The sequence below is a fragment of the Armigeres subalbatus genome, chromosome 2 (genome assembly GCF_024139115.2).
Source record: "Armigeres subalbatus isolate Guangzhou_Male chromosome 2, GZ_Asu_2, whole genome shotgun sequence".
Taxonomy (NCBI): Eukaryota; Metazoa; Arthropoda; class Insecta; order Diptera; family Culicidae; genus Armigeres; species Armigeres subalbatus.
The window spans coordinates 208640014-208656340 of NC_085140.1; the positions used below are offsets into that span (position 1 = coordinate 208640014).

Consider the following 16327-nt stretch of genomic DNA (forward strand, 5'->3'; position numbering starts at 1 on the left):
AATAGCCTAAGAAATTATCTAAATCACGGAATGCTGTAGAATCATGTGGTAGGTGGAAGCTTTCGTGAATACGCATGTGCTGCAACAGGTGTCCTCAGCACATAAACAATACTCAACATGTAGGTGATACTTGAACAAATCTACCAGAGGGACACTTCAAACTTCGTTACCAAGGCAACATATAATGCCAAACATTTCACCTTTCTGAACAACGCATTAAATAGCAATTTCAATCATTGGAATTCCATTTTTCTCAGTAGATATTAACCATCGATATCCACTGGTTTTAAAACATGTCGCTATTCAAAATCTGTAATTGGTGGAAAACACAATGTCCCGACGTTGAATCCAACTACGACTCGTTTTCCATCCACTGCACGCGGCTCTGCTTGGAAGAAGGCGAGAAGGATAGCATTATTGTAGGTTCCCATTCGGGTCATCTAGCGATTTACCAGCCATCGAATAATACTTCAACAGACGGTGAATCGGAGGAAAACCATCACTTTGAAAATGTTTTCCAACATTCAGATGTTATACTGGAAACGAAACTAACGCTTCCGGTGATTGGAATAACAAGCGGAAAATTCACCACGTAATTGAATTCTTTGTAACTTAAGTATCATACTACATATGTAATCAAATCATATCTTACAGAGCGGCAAAAACAGACACCAAATTGCATATAGCGGTTCTTCATCCAATGAAGGTGTGCATTTATCAAATATTAACTTTAGATGGAATTGCAGATCATGGTGAGTTCTTCATAGTTCAATTGATGACTTTTTTTGCACCCAACCAGCGGATGGCAGATTTTAATATAGTTCTCCATAAGAACGTTACAGAAACTGTATAATAATTTGGCATACACAATTTAGATAAATTTTAATACAATTGTTGTATTGAAATCTTACAGATTTGTATTATTTTAATACAATTTCGAATGAAGTGACAATTGTCGATACCTCCCATTTAAATTACACGGTCGTCTCAAATGAGACGTGTCGAATTCGACTATTCTCGAGTCATTCGAGACGCAGAATAAGTACAAATATCTCTTTAAAAAGCTTACAGAATTGTATATGACAAGATTTTATACAATAAATGTCAGATTTGTTTTTTGGGTGTGCAAATTCATCTTTTTTAAATCTCATTTGCTTATTTGTCGTTACAAAGACTGATACTTTTTTACAATGTTTGTAATTGTTTCTTACAACTATAGTTAGCTTGGGTAATCGACGTACTTGCAGCTGACTCAAGTTTAGGGATTACAAATACACAATAGGAAAACAAATTGATCTTGAATGTCAAACTTTTATCTCGTTTTGTCTTAACTCGAGTAAAATACCGACCCTTGTATCCGAATATTCACAAAACAAAATGTTTCAGTTTTAAACTGATTTAGACTATTTTTGCTGTTTGGAAAACTTCGATTCATGTTGTTTCCTGAAAATTCACAGCATCCGTATAAATTGGTGCATTTTATGCAAAGCAGCACAACTTTTTATCGATTTGTTGTATGGCTAAAACGCTGAAAACTAGACAATGTTGATACAGGTTCCAGATAATTCGGATTAACGGGATACTCGGGATACTGACTCCAGTTGGCCTTGTGAGTAAAGACGTAGGTTTGATAAACCAGAAAAGACGAGTCGGTCCAATCTAAGATGATTTTGGGTGGGAAATTTGGGGCACATTGCATCACTTATGCTTGTCACACATGATTCATTTGCATGAGATGACAGACACAAAAAAGCTAATAACTATGCGAATACTAGTAGAACAGTAAGTTGTAAAGCAGGTCAAGTTCCAATCAAATATTTATTTTATTTATTATCAGACTAAGGCTGGAGTGGCCTGTGCTATACATAAAAGTCTTCTCCATTCAGCTCGATCCATGGCTGCACGTCGCCAACCACGCAGTCTGCGGAGGGTCCGCAATTCGTCCTCCACCTGATCGATATACCTTGCCCGCTGTGAACCTCGCCTTCTTGTTCCCGTCGGAGAACCGTTGTCGAGAACCATTTTCACTGAATTACTGTCCAACATCCTGGCTACGTGCCCGGCCCACCGCAGTCGTCCGGGTCCGGGTCGTCGCTCGGGTCGAAACAAGCGCGATCTTAATAGTTTGCAGTAGCCATCGAGCAAGTAAGTACAGTGCGTGTTTTAGTCGTCGCGAAGTACATAGTTAAGATGTAAGATGGATATGGCGTCGTTCAAAAGAAATGATTAGTCGCTTACCAAGGCGATTTCCAATAGATTTCCTTTTCAACTAACATACTATTTCTTTCCAGTGCGTTCATGGGGATGCAGAGGATTCCTCGGTCTCTTGCAGCAATGAGTACCGAACTAATTTTCCTCCCCTTATACTAATTAACTCTGAGGACGTGGCCGGCATCGTTATCGGTCTGTCCCGAGAAAACTATTCAATTAGTTCTTTATACCGTTATATGTTTTGGCGTGTAGCTGCTATGAGCATGCGACCTCTGGCCAAGTTTTTCTTATCTGTAGCTCTTTGGCACGCACTCCACATCAAACCAGCTTTTTTCGCTGAATCCCTTGTGTAGTATCAAGTATCTCTGTGGATGTTGTATTGATCGCCTCGTGGACTTGATGCCACATGAATGCATTCAAATGTTCTCTATTGAGTGTCGATCGATTCATTCGTCGAGCTTATGAGCAAGTTGCATCGCTCCCTGGCCCTAGCTTTATCAATTAGCTGTTCTTCAAGTTGTTGAGGATGGGCACCGCGCATTTCTTTGGCTTTCTATGCCGCAAACTTCTCCTCCACAGTCTGTAAGTTCCAGTGGATGCTGAGTCCTCCTGTGCAAGATGCAGAGCGCTGTATCCTCTGTGTCTGGGTGTCTAGTATTGCAGTCTCCCTTCTTTTTGTGGTATGCTGATTGAGGAAGCCGCATACCGCCTTCTCGAAACGCTTTCGTCAACCTCCTCTCAAGGTCTTTTAGGTCCGTTTTGCGCCATTAAACAAATGTAAAACTGTAGGTCAACCGATGAATGGGAAACGTGTTCACTGACCGGGCCATGTTTTTTAATTCATTTATTTATAAGGTTCAGTCGTGTCTAACACATTGCGGAGCCGCAAAACAACAATGTATTAATAAATTTGTGGGATATATGATTGATATACAAAGGAAAACAAATAAGCAAGTAAATAATATCAAAATTTGAGTTTTACTCATTATGTAAAATATTATTAGCAGTGTAAATGAAACCATATTATTTTTCTTGTCGAAATTAGATGCCATCCAGCATTCCATAATATTATCTAGTACACAAACCAACCAAATAAATTATAGCTATTATAGCATATTTGAATTTCAATATTTCAAATGCAATCATAGCAACCATGGAAGTTGGCACAAAGTACAACGTGGAGGTTTTCCGACATTCAGTGTTACATATTTGTTGCGGATGGTTTATTCGGAAGAGCCCAAAGCGAAGATGGAATCCAAGCGTCACCACAAAATTAATTATTTGTCTATGTAAAATTCGATCTAATCAGCTTTAAAATTCATTAACGAGGACCTAGACCGCTAGGCACAGTGGTCTAAGCAGGCACTGGACACAGAGTGTGGCAAGTAGTGAGGAAAGTAAAACAGCTGGTGGGTTGGCTGGTCTGCAAGTTTGAGTACGGTTTTCTCCCCCTCTTCGATTTTCATGCTAGATTGCTAGATTGCAAAGCATGCTAGATTTTTGCATCAAAATGAACTGGCCATCTCTCATAACATGACGGTTTGGCTTGTTTGGCAAATCAAATCACCTTCATTCAAGACACCTTGTTAATAACATTTGCTACCGTCGTCGGGGCAATGGGTCTAATCCGGGTGAAAATGGGTCACTGTTTCAACTACATAGAATGTGTAGCATATGCATAACACATGTCATCATACCCCTTAATAATTTCTCATACTTTCGATCGATGTACAACGAACGCTCAAAGCCATTTGTTGACAACAATGAAGTCTCAGCAATTCTAGGCCGAGACCTCAAATTGCAATGCACACATTTTGCCACTTACTTACTAAGTTGTGCTGGCTCCTATGGCCTTCTCTAATTACACTGTATTTGAGAATCGCTAATAAAATCATTATTGTTCTAACAGTTCATTCATCAACACTTTAATAATTATTCTTGGTGACACGGGGTCCCAAAGTACTACTACATGGCGACACCATTTATCAAAAATTAACCGTCAATCTCAGCTTCAATGATTTAATAATAACAAATGCATTAATTCATGGAAGACTTTAAACGCTATATTCTCAATCCTAAATGTTCTACTCTAATTCTCCTACACAGGTGACCACACAAAACTATTGCTACTATACGAACATCCTCTTGGCAAGGCCGCTTTCTCCATGTGTCATGGCAGTTTTGGCGGAGTGAAAGGACGTGACTTTCTCTGCATTCAGCACTTAGATGGATCATTGAAGTTTTTCGAGCAAGATGGGATATCATTAGATTGTGACTTACCCGGAGAAAGAAACATTCCTTCGCCAATTCTGTATGTATCCAGAACCGATTGCTTCGTTACGGTTTCACCTGGCTGGGAACTGGAGTGCTACAGATATCAGGATCTTTCGGAAACAAATGTATCGCTTCGAAGAACTGATCCGATATGGTCGATATGTATTGGAGAATATGGGTTGGATTTGAACGTTCTTCAAGTTTCGAAGTACATAAATGTGAGATACAAGACTTTATCGAACTATTAACTAATGCTTGAATATATTACAGCGTTGAATCAGTGATCGTAGTATTGGGCGAAAACAATCTGTTTTGTATCACTGATACTGGAAAATTGAAATTCATCAAGAAGCTTGATTACTCTCCTATTTGTTTTCACTCATTTATCATCGGGTGGTACTGGGGTAAGTATCACACGTATTTTACCCACATTTTAATTTATCAATCCTTCAATTCTCCTTTTCAGAACCAGATGCACGACTTATGATAGCGGTCGTGTCTGAAAGTGGATCCTTGCTTCTGTACGAAGATTCGCAAATAGTATGGTCTGCCGAATTGCCGGAAATACCAGTTGCAATAGCAAGAGCCAACGTTTCTGGTTTGCCTGGGGCATTAGTAACGTTGGACAACTGTGGTATACTAAGCGTTGGATATCTGGGCTCCGAACCGCATCTCTTCAAAGTACCTCCATTGAACCTCGTCCCATTCGAGGTAGACAAATGCCAAAAAGAAATGATGGAGCTAGAGAAGGAAATACGAGCTGGCGTTGATTTCAGTGAGATCGCCCTTATCAATGCTGCCACTGAACGTGATGTAGCTTTACATATCCTGGTTGATCCGAAACTTGAACGTTGTGCACATCCAACTAATATCACCACCGGTGAAGTAAACATGTGTCAAATTGTAATCACGACAACAACCCGCGTGAATTTGGAACTTATGCAAATATGTATTTCGTCAGACACCGCCCTTAAATGTAGTAGAGAGGTTTTCATGATCCGCGATACGGCAGCCGAAAGTGTACAGAAGGTGGAATCCTGGATCTACCCTTTTCAACCGGCAGTTCCCGCTGATCTTACCATTCTCATATCATGCTCCTACACCAACAAGCAGGGCATAACCAGAGTGCTTCAGAAAACTGCTTGCTTACCCTTAGCAATGTTTGTGAAACCAACGCAAGCTTCTAAAGAAGCCAGCCATAAAGTTACACTGACAAGTAACGATTATGATGAAGGCCTTGTCAATCTATTTCCGGAATTTATCAGTGAAGGTAGTCCACACGCTTTGGGGTTATTGTCATTAATTTCAGGATCTAAAATCACTATCGTAGCAGCTAAGAATACCAACCGTTACAGGTAGGAGTACTTGGTAATAATTTTAATAAGAATACTAGAGCAACAACTTATTTCCAGAGTACAATCAGAAGACCTACTCGGAATACCGTTGATAGTATTATCCCTTATCGAACGTATCAATCGACGCAGCGCAAAAAAATCCAATAGGGTTTACATTTCATCGAGCCCTCCGGTTGAAGGATTACTGGAGGAGATTGATAGGCATTACAATCTTAGACTGCAACATACTAGAATTGCGGTAAGTGCTCGACTTGTAAGGTTACATAGTTCAAACTTTTTCAAACATGTTTTGCAACACTAGAACTACATAAAGGGTGCCCACAGTTAAATGTACTCAATTTGAACTACTCGCCAAAAATAAGTCTGTCCAATCGATTGTTATGGAATTTGCAGGGTGTCCTACGAAAGGTTGAAAGTCTCACAAGGTTGAAAGTGTCGAAAGGTTGTAAAGTATCCGAAGGCTGAAATGTATGGGAAGATTGAAATTGGTGGGATGCAATGAATCCCAACCGTACGATGGAGTCCGAGTTGAGTTCTAGAGTAGCGAATGATGAATAAAGAATGCAAAATAAACAATTTAGAATAATGAATAAAAATTAGGAATAAAGAACAAAGAATAAAACCCTGTTCATTCCACCTAGCGGTGATGGTGCCTTTCTCGTTCGATCAAAAAGGTTATGGAATATATAAGAAAAGTCTAAAATAGCACTAAAAAGTGGATAGATCATATTTTTTTATATTTGTTTATATGTATTTTAAAATTTCTCGCCGAACGCAACTTGTTGCACGCAAATCGTATTACCATAAGTGTCAAAAAAGAGATTTTGTATTGTGGTTTTGAAATTAGTGTTTTGCCCATAATTTCTGATCCCAGCCCGATCCGGGCAATTTTCAATAGGAAACAATGAGATAGGATTCTCCGTCGAATGCAATGCGTTGCGAATCGAGCTAGATTTTGGCCTCAATGTTTAAGCCCATAGTCCGATCCGGCCAATTTTCAATAGGAAACAATGGGATAAGTATCACCGTCGAATGCAACTTGTTGCGAGTAAATCGGTTAAGAGTAAGTACGAAAAACATGAGCTAGAATTCTTGCGCACACACCCGAGGGTTACTACCCCGAACAAGGGTAGTGGGGCTGGGAAGCTGAACCCCGGTCAGGTACCTCCAAAACCGGGGGAGGAAGAACCTGGAAAGGTCCGTCCACCCAGGAAAGACGGTAGTAAGGGGTTACGGCAGGCTGAGAGCTCGCAGCTGCACCAGACCAGTGAAATAGAGGGGGATGATGCCAATGCCACCTTGGTCAAGAACAAGAGAAAACCGAAGATGTCAAGGGCCGAAAAGAAGGCCCAGGTGAATTAGGGTAGCAACAAATCTAGGGTAGGCGCCAATCGCACCAGGGGCGATGCCCTAGTCATCAAAACGGACGAGGCTAAGTACTCGGACGTATTGAAGGCGATGAGGAGTGACGTCAAGCTCGGTGAACTCGGCGTCGACGTACGTCGAATAAGACGTACCCGGATGGGCGAGATGATCCTTGAGCTGAAGCGGGGCGTCTCGCAAAAGGGCGCCGCCCACAAGAAGTTGGCGGAGAAAGTCCTAGGCGAGACGTTCAAGGTGAGGGCACTCACGACGGAGGTGAATCTAAGGGTTAAAGACCTGGACGAGATCACCGAAGTCGAAGAGCTCGTCACGGCACTGCGGCGACAGTGTGAAGTGGAGACGCCCACCGTAGCCGTTCGCCTCCAAGGTAGTCAAGTTAGGGAGCGTCAAGGTGGGATGGTCGGTGTGCCCTGTGGGCATGTACGAGCAACCCGAAGTTTGCTTCAAGTGCCAGGAACCGGTGCACAAGCAATGGGACTGCAAAGGCCCTGACAGAAGCAATCTCTGCCGACGCTGCGTGACCACATGCTTGCCACATGTGGTCTGGACACTACCCCGGACAACCTAGTTCGGAGTATGTGTAAAGATGAAGTTGGCTGGAACGCCGTTTTATCGGCTATCGTCCAAATCGTCTCGGAGCTACACAGAAGGTGGCGCGTGGACTCGAGGAATGGCTAGTTCAGGCACAAATAAGAGGTGGTCCAAGGGTTCGGAGTCGGCTTCATGGGTCATACCGGCGGTCATGCCCTGTGGTCGAACTCGATTCTTTTATCGAACAAGTGGCCGCACGAAGAAGAACATGGTATCGTCGCTTTCGCGGCGTCGGTCAACCAGGCGGAGCCCGAAGACGGAAAGGGGTCCTCGTCAAGGCTGGGGCAGGCGTAGGCACCGCGTCGGCAAGTCCCTTTGTGTGTTGGCGAATAGACCCTATCGCAGAGAGGTCAATTTGGGGTGCACGCGACATCATCATTCTTGATACCAGTCGTGCAGAGGGAAGCAGGCGCGAAGTCGACCCTTCCCACCTTCCGAGGACATAGGGCGTGGTAAGGCCACCTGGAAAGCCGGCAATGCGCTGGCACGATACCATGGTGTTCTTATAAAAAAGCGAGTCACGATGTTCGATGCTGCAAGGACACGCAGCTAACCTCGAGGGTGCGTTGTGCACTGGCTCGCCTTTGAAGCATTACTTTCTGGTTGTACCGAAGGGACGATGGGCTTGGCGGCAATGGAAACGGTTTAGCGGGTCGGGGATGTAGTCCTGCCTCCCTCGTTTGCTGTTGGAGGTGGTCCCTAACCCCGCACTTCATGGACAACCCAGGATGTCTGTTGAGCAGATTCCCCCTCCATTGCTTAGGAAGAAAAAAACACACGTACATCACCTCAATTTGTCGAACTGAGTCGTTTGGTATATATCCAAGCCTTTATAAAAAGTTTGTTTTTGGAGTGAACATATAGCCTTTATGTATACTCTGTATACGAGGCAAAAAGAAATAAGAACAAAGAAATTAGAAAGAAGAAATTAGGAAAACGAATGAAGGAAGGAGAAAAAAATAAGGAGGAAATGAAGAAGAAATCAGAAGAAGAAGAAGGAAAAACCCTGATCAATCCACCTCGCGGTAGTAATGCTTTTCTCGTGCATTATGTAGCATTCTGTATTTTGGCCATAACTTTTGAGCCCACAATCCAATCTAGCCCATTTTCAATAGAAAATGATCAGCCCGAATTTTCCTTCGAATGCAACCTGTTGCAAGCAAATCAGATAACTGCTTAAAAAGTGAGCTAAGCTTTTTTACTCATTTTTAGTATAAAAAGTGATATTTTGGCCATTACTTCTGAGTCCATAGTCCGATCCGGGCAATTTTCAAAAAAAAAACAATGAGACAGGATTTTCCGTCGAATGCAACCTGTTGCGAGTAAATCGGTTAGGAACAAGTTTTTTTTTAAAACGATCAAGACTTTTCATACTCAAAAATGATATTTTGGCCATAACTTATGAGGGCATAGTCCTATCTGGCCAAATAGGAAACAATAAGACAGGATTCCCCTTCGAATAAATTTGATAAGGGTAAATGCAAAAAATGGGCAAATGCACACACAGACATCATCTCAATTTGTCGAGCTGCGTCGATTGGTATGTGACACTATGGGTCTCCGGGCCTTTTATAAGAACGCATAGAGAAAACAGAACTTTGCAATAAAAATCCTATTCGATTAGATGTTGATGTCATATTAGAAATTTAGAGACAGTAGAGTAGAGTGGGGCAAGAGTGCGCGTGGGGTAAGAGTACGTTTTCGATTTTTTGAAGTAATAAAAAAAGATAAACTAGCAGCACTGCATCAGTATGACAGGTATTGGTACAGGTATTATAATTGTAAACGATTTGAATAAACAACCAGGGAGATATGGAGTTAGATAACTTTTTGATCATTTTGCTAAAAATAATTGGATTTCCGCAACTAGTATTTCATTACCATATATACGTTCAATCAGGTGAACATTATACCATTTCGATAACCTATTGTATAAAGTACTTTATGGTACAGAACACCAATCCGGTTGGTTTTCCAAGAAGTCAAAACCATTACTTGAATAATTTTTGGGACTGTGGGGTAAAAGTACGCAGGAACCTGTGGGGCAAGAGTACGCATATGAATCTTCAAGTTATGATGTCAAACCCGTATCTCTGGTCGAAATAAGAATTCTTCCAAAGCGTAAAGATCCACAACTAAGAAAAAAGGGACAGAATTTGAAATTATCACAAGTTTTTAAAATAAGTTGAAGTAATTCGGTGTTAGAAAGGACATAGCGAACAAAGCACTGAAGCGAAATAATGAAATTGTATTAGGACTTGTTTTACAACAAAACATAGTACGAAAACACAATTTCATCTAAATAATAATTTCATTTAATCAAAAGAAACATTCATAAATTACGCAACGTTTAGCTGGGAGGGGTTGCGAGATGTGTGAGGATCCATATAATTTTTAGAGGATTCATACAAATAGTGTTAGATAGGGGGGAGGGGTGGTGAAATAGCCAAATTTTACGTTACGTGATTGGTGGACTTTCTTTAAGGAAAATGCCTTTGTATATGCCACGCGTAACCTGATATATATTTTTACCTCTGTAGTTTTTTGTATATATAAAAAAAACAATGGTTTTTCGTATGAAAGTGCACATTTTTAGGACCCCTCCCCCTTTAAGAGTTACGTAATCTTTAAACATTCTCTAATATATGCTCATTAAACATCAATTAAATGTTATTAACTCTTATTTGTGTCACTATATACTTAAAGCACATGATTGGATAAATGCGTACTCTTACCCCACCCGATGCGCACTTTTACCCCACCGGTGGGGTAAGAGTGCGTTTTTCACTTGTTTTGCAATAAGAGTTCTACTAAAACGAATCTCAATAATTTCAATATTTTTTTCCACTGGGTAACATGAAGGAAGAGTATGTGAATTATCGACACTGATTTGATATACAGAAGCTTGCTTCATAAGGGCCACATGATCGATTAAAAACTAAGTGCGTACTCTTGCCCCACTCTACTCTACTCGTCGATAGAATCCCTTCCGTACGCGATGGTATATGAGCAAATCAAACCATTTTTCTTTTTCCTGTGGAGATCAACTGATACTCTACCTCTCCTTTCATACGGGAGTTTGGCAGAAAGGAGTTCTTGAGATTTATACCATCACAAATATTGCCCTCCGCTCGCTTTCAAATACACTTCTATAGAACATTCTTCATGCCTGCCGTATCCTAACGAAACTATCCAATCTAGACTTTCGCCTCTAGAGGAAAAAAGGAACAAGGAAAAAGAAAAGGAAATAGGGTAGAAGAAGGAAAAAAGTAGGAAGAGAGAAAAAGGAAGAGGGAAAAAGAAAAAAGGAAGAAGGAAGACGGAAGAAGAAAAAAGGAAGAAGAAATAAAGAAGCAAGAAGGACGATAGGAGAAGGGAAAAGAAAGAAAAATGGAAGAAAGTATAGGTAAGAAAGAAGTAAGAAGAAACGGAAGAAGGAAAAAAATATGGAAGAAGGAAAATAGCCGGCAGAAGGAAAAAAGAAGGAAGAAGGTGTATGGAAAACGTTAGAAGGAAGACGAAAGTTGGAAGAAGAAATAAGAAGGTAGATGAAAGACGGAAGAAGGAAAAAGAAAGATGGAAAAATGAAGAAGGAACAAGGAAGAAAGAAAAACAAAAAGGTAGACATAATGTAGAAAAAAGAGAAGGAAAAAGAAAACAGGAACATGGAACAAGGAAAGACGAAGAATAATGAAGAAAGAAGGGTGTCCAGGGTGGGACGACCCTACGTTGTGTACTTTTAAAGTGGTGATTCTCCGGGCAACGAATAAGGAAACTACTGCTTGACTTGACGGTTGATTTTGTTTCGCCTGGCCGAATGATGCGCTCCGGCTGGGCAGATGCGGCGCGACGGCCTTCCAAATTGGGAATCGAACCGGATGATGCGCTCCGGTTCGCATGGCGACGCATTGGTCCTGAGTGGCGCTGCGGCCCAATGGGATGACGATCCCTGGAGACGGATGATACGCTCCGTTCCGAATACAGCCCTGTGGCTCGAGCACAGCGACTTGTCGATTTCCTCTTCTTCGGCTTCTTTGGAATTGGCGGTCCGGCTGGAACGGCGAGCTGATCGCTTGGGATGCTCGGGATCCGACTTGGTAGCACGGGTTCGCTGAGACGTTATCCAAAACGGTGCAGAAGAAAAAGCTTGATCGTCCATCTGTTGCAGCAGCTCCCTCTCTCGCCGTCGGAAGGTGGATTCCAGGCACCATCCTGGTCACGGCACCAATGTTTCGTTCAGGGTGGGACGACCCTACGTTGTGTTGTTTTTTTGTGGTGGACTCTCCGAGCGACGATTAAGGAAAACTTCTTATGTTAACTGGACTTCTATTTTATTGCCTCCGAGAGGCAGCGTGCCTGCTCGGAGGTTACTATGGACACTGTACAAGACATTCAATTCAGAGTCGCCTTTTATAGGCGACGCTTAGTACGGAAACATTATACAAATTATTGGGAACGTGCGCACAAACATTCAAATTTAAGTCTAATAAGATTAACTACGCGCCAAATTGCCAACCGAACGCTGCAACGCGTTCGGGCTATTGGCGCGAAGCACACAAAACTAATCAAACGAATGAATAGAAGCTACGCACGCTGCTCTTCTTTGCACTGTCCTCTCACTGCAAGCAAGCAGCAGAAACGGCGACGATGACGATGAGTTGTGCGAACAGTAAGAAATAATAAAAAAGAAAGAAAAAAGGAGGAACAAAAAAGGAAGAAGGTAGAAAGAAGAAGGAAGAGGGAAAAGGATAGAAAAAAGAATGAAGGATGAAGAAAAGAAGGAAGAGAGGAAAAGGATGAAGAAAAGAAGGAAGAGAGGAAAAGGAACAACGAACAAGGAAGAAAGAAGAAGGAAGACAGAAAAAATGAAAGAGAAACGAAGGAAGAAAAAAGAAAGAAGTGTAAAGAAAGGATAGAAGAAGGAACAAGAAAGTAGGAAGATAGAAGAGGGAAGAACAAAGAAGGAAAAAAAGACGGGCGAGGAAAGAATCAAAAAGAAGGAAGAAAGAAAAAGGAAAAAGAAGCAAGTAAGAATAAAGAAAAAAAATATAAAAGTTTTTTTGGCAAAAATCAAAAACCAAGTGCAATTTCGATTCATTTCCGTTAATGTCTCCATTTACGTCAAATGTGAATTATTCCATTGAAATCTGTTTCTCGCAATTTTTCAGCCTTTCGAGTTTCAGCCTTATGTAAGATTTTTACTTGTACAGCCTTATGCGATTCAGCTTTATGTGAAAGTCCCAAAATGCAATATGTAATCTTAGCTTACGTGTAACTACTTCACTTTAAATGTTCAACACAACCAAAAGCTTTTTTTGCTTACTACCTTTCTCAACGAAAAATTTAACTCATTTTATTTTCTTAGTTAATTATTTGGCTTAAATAATGTCAACTTTCCCAAATAACCTATATTTTTTGACACCACTAACTATTTCGAAGGGTCTCCAGTTACCCTCGCAAGCAAAGGCGTAGGATTGCAAATCCGGGGGTGGCGAGTTCGATTATCGGTCCGATCTAGGATGCTTTCGGGTTGGAAATTTTCTTGATACCCTGGGCATAGTGCATCCATTTTAATTGCTTACCACACAAGATACTTACTCATGCAATGGCTGGCATAGAAAAGCTTTTAATCAATAACTCAGGAATGAAGTGGGAATAAAGAACCATTGAAGAAGAAGAATTATTTCGAAATAGAACACAAAAAATCAAAATATTGTGCTACAATATGAATCAGCCTGAAAAATAAGCTTGACGTTGGTCTTAAATCTGACGACTATCAGTTCAAAAGGGAAGATCCATTAATTACGTAACGCGAGAATTGGTCATTTTCAACCCCTCCCCCTATATCACATTTTTTGTATGGAGCAGCTGAAAATTTTGTATCGATTGTCACACTTCAGGCAACCCCTCCCCCTCTAAGCGTAACGCAACTTATGGCGTAGTTCCACAGCACAGTTTCTGTTCCGTCCAGTAGTTCTATACTAACATTCAAAAAGGGTGTAACAGTTGGTCTAGATTTGTTAAGCAGCGCTACCACATCGTTCCTATTGCAATCGGGGAATGTTTCATGCTTGACCTTCGGGTAGGTTCATGCTACCCTAAAATATCTATTAAATGTGTCTTATTCTATTTTATAAGTGGTAAATGAGTTCAGTGCCTGTTGGCTCTTGTTTCGGACGGCCGTACGATCGCGCGATTTGCCGAAATTTTGTGTTTTGCATTGCGCGGCCGGTAATAAAGCTAATTAGTTCAGTGCGTGTTGGCTCTTGTTTCGGACGGCCGAACGATCGCGCGATTTGCCGAGATTTTGTGTTTTGCATTGCGCGGCCGGTAGTAAAGTTAATTAGTTCAGTGCGTGTTGGCTCTTGTTTCGGACGGCCGTACGATCGCGCGATTTGCCGAAATTTTGAGATTTGCATTGCGCGGCCGGTAATAAAGCTAATTAGTTCAGTGCGTGTTGGCTCTTGTTTCGGACGGCCGAGCGATCGCGCGATTTGCCGAAATTTTGTGTTTTGCATTGCGCGGCCGGTAGTAAAGTTAATTAGTTCAGTGCGTGTTGGCTCTTGTTTCGAGTCAGCGGATCGACCGGTCGTCAAAGTTTAGTTTTGCTTTGTGCGGGTGAGTAAATAAATCAGAAAGTGTAAGTTTGTTTCTTATCCGGTCGTGTTTCTCCAGTAAACGGATCGGCCGGTCGTCGAAGTTTAGTTTTGCTTTGTGCGGAAGGCAAAACGATCGGCCGGTCGTCGTAATTTTGTTCTGCTTTGCGCGGGTGAGTGAATAAATCAGAAAGTGAAAGTTTCAGACAGCGAGAGTGTTATTTCCCATCCCATAGATCGCATCACTTACCGAAGTGAATCCAGATAAATTATCCTTTGTAACTAAAACGATATCCTATCCCAAGACAATCGTGGAGATGCAGAGGTGTTCTCGGTCTCTAGTAGCAACGAGAGTCGGACTAACAATCCTCCCCTTCCTATATGACCGTAAGGACGTGGCCGGCGCCGTTATTGACTTTAGACATTTGAGCTCCCGAAACGTGTACATTGAGAATGGGTAGCTAGTCCCAAGCCCCATTTATTGTGTTCTCTGTACAATTTCGCAAGTTCTAGTCAATCACGGACTAGCAACTACGAATTGTGCGGTCATAATGCTCATGCTCATGCTTATTCTATTTTATAAGTGGTAAAAATTGCAACGCTTGATTAAATTATCATATATTATAGGAGGAATTGGAAGTTCGCACAGGCCAAATGCGATTATTCGAACGAAGATTCGTCGTGAAGCTTCAGGAACGGTCGCTGCGTGCTTTGGACGGAATCGTCATGCTTCTGAAAAGAAACCACACTGGAATTGCTAAAACATGCAGTGAACTGAAAGAGGTCCAACTACAACTACGTTTGTAAGTTCTTGCCATTCCAACTGCAAAGCACCATTCCCAATTTTTATACCATTTTAGATCGCAAATCCGTCTCTCCGCACTGTTTAATCTATTCGAGGCCTGTTTCGTTTACTCGGATATTCCAACAAAGTATCTGGATACAGTGCGTCATATCTTCATCGCCCCAGTTTTCGACTGTTCTGAGCACTGTTGGGAAGAATTGGTACACCCGATGGTTCAGTGGCTATCGCAGAATGGGCCACTGCGTTCCACACCGGGAATATCGTCGTTTGATGAAAAATACATTTTTGCCACAGATGAAAAGTTTCATTTCGAGCAGTTCAAGAAGCAACTAGCAGCACTGATCGATCGCATCGGTGAGAAACGCTCAAAAACAGGAAGAACTAGCGTCGATTTCGAAGAGGAGTTGGAAGAACTTGTCAACGAACAGGAAGCCAGTAGCGAATGGGTTAGCTACGAGAAGCAAAGCGATATGCCATTGTGAGGTATAAAAATCGGAAAATACAATCTTTTGTAGTGAATTTAAATAATAAACCAATTCCTATATATTTATCTTAGGACATTTGAATAAGTTGAGCGGATAAAAATAAAAGATAGTCTTTAATACCTATTACACCCTATTATGTATGTTTAAAAATTGTACATGACATTCCTTCTCACCATTGAATGGTGCTATTTTGAATATATAATATACAGTACCCTCACAGGCCTCACAAGCATTAGTCAGACACATTTATTAGACACTAGTCGACCCGGCAGACGTTGTCCTGCATAGTAGGCGAGAATGTGCATTCCGAACTGCCCATGCAAAGTTCGCGTAGGAATTACAATTTTAGTTATTCACGGTTTGCTCAACTTTACTCGTAATTTTCACATTAGGAAATATCATATAAACCCGTCGGAAACTATAACGAATGTTTCTGCTGAAGAAATGAAAAAAATCCATCCAGCCGTTTTCGAGTTATGCGGATACGAACACAGACCATTTCATTTTTATATATAAGATTAAATAAAGAGCTGTAGCTGAACCCGTTACGCTGGGATCCGCTGGGTAAATCCGGTCATATCGCCAGGCTCGATACAACACTGAAGTTGACAATATGACGTCCCTAAC

The 16327-nt window shown here is 41.5% G+C and overlaps 1 protein-coding gene across 1 annotated transcript; it reads left to right on the forward strand.

The window, feature by feature from the left end:
* Nucleotides 1–228: 228 nt before the first annotated feature.
* Nucleotides 229–15809, forward strand: LOC134215822 (protein PTHB1). The gene is made up of 8 exons (XM_062694933.1): nucleotides 229–592; nucleotides 655–752; nucleotides 4318–4693; nucleotides 4756–4889; nucleotides 4952–5840; nucleotides 5898–6078; nucleotides 15038–15213; nucleotides 15271–15809. Exons 1-8 carry the CDS (start codon nucleotides 294–296, stop codon nucleotides 15695–15697), a joined length of 2580 nt encoding a protein of 859 aa, XP_062550917.1. The 5' UTR covers nucleotides 229–293; the 3' UTR covers nucleotides 15698–15809.
* Nucleotides 15810–16327: the final 518 nt, after the last annotated feature.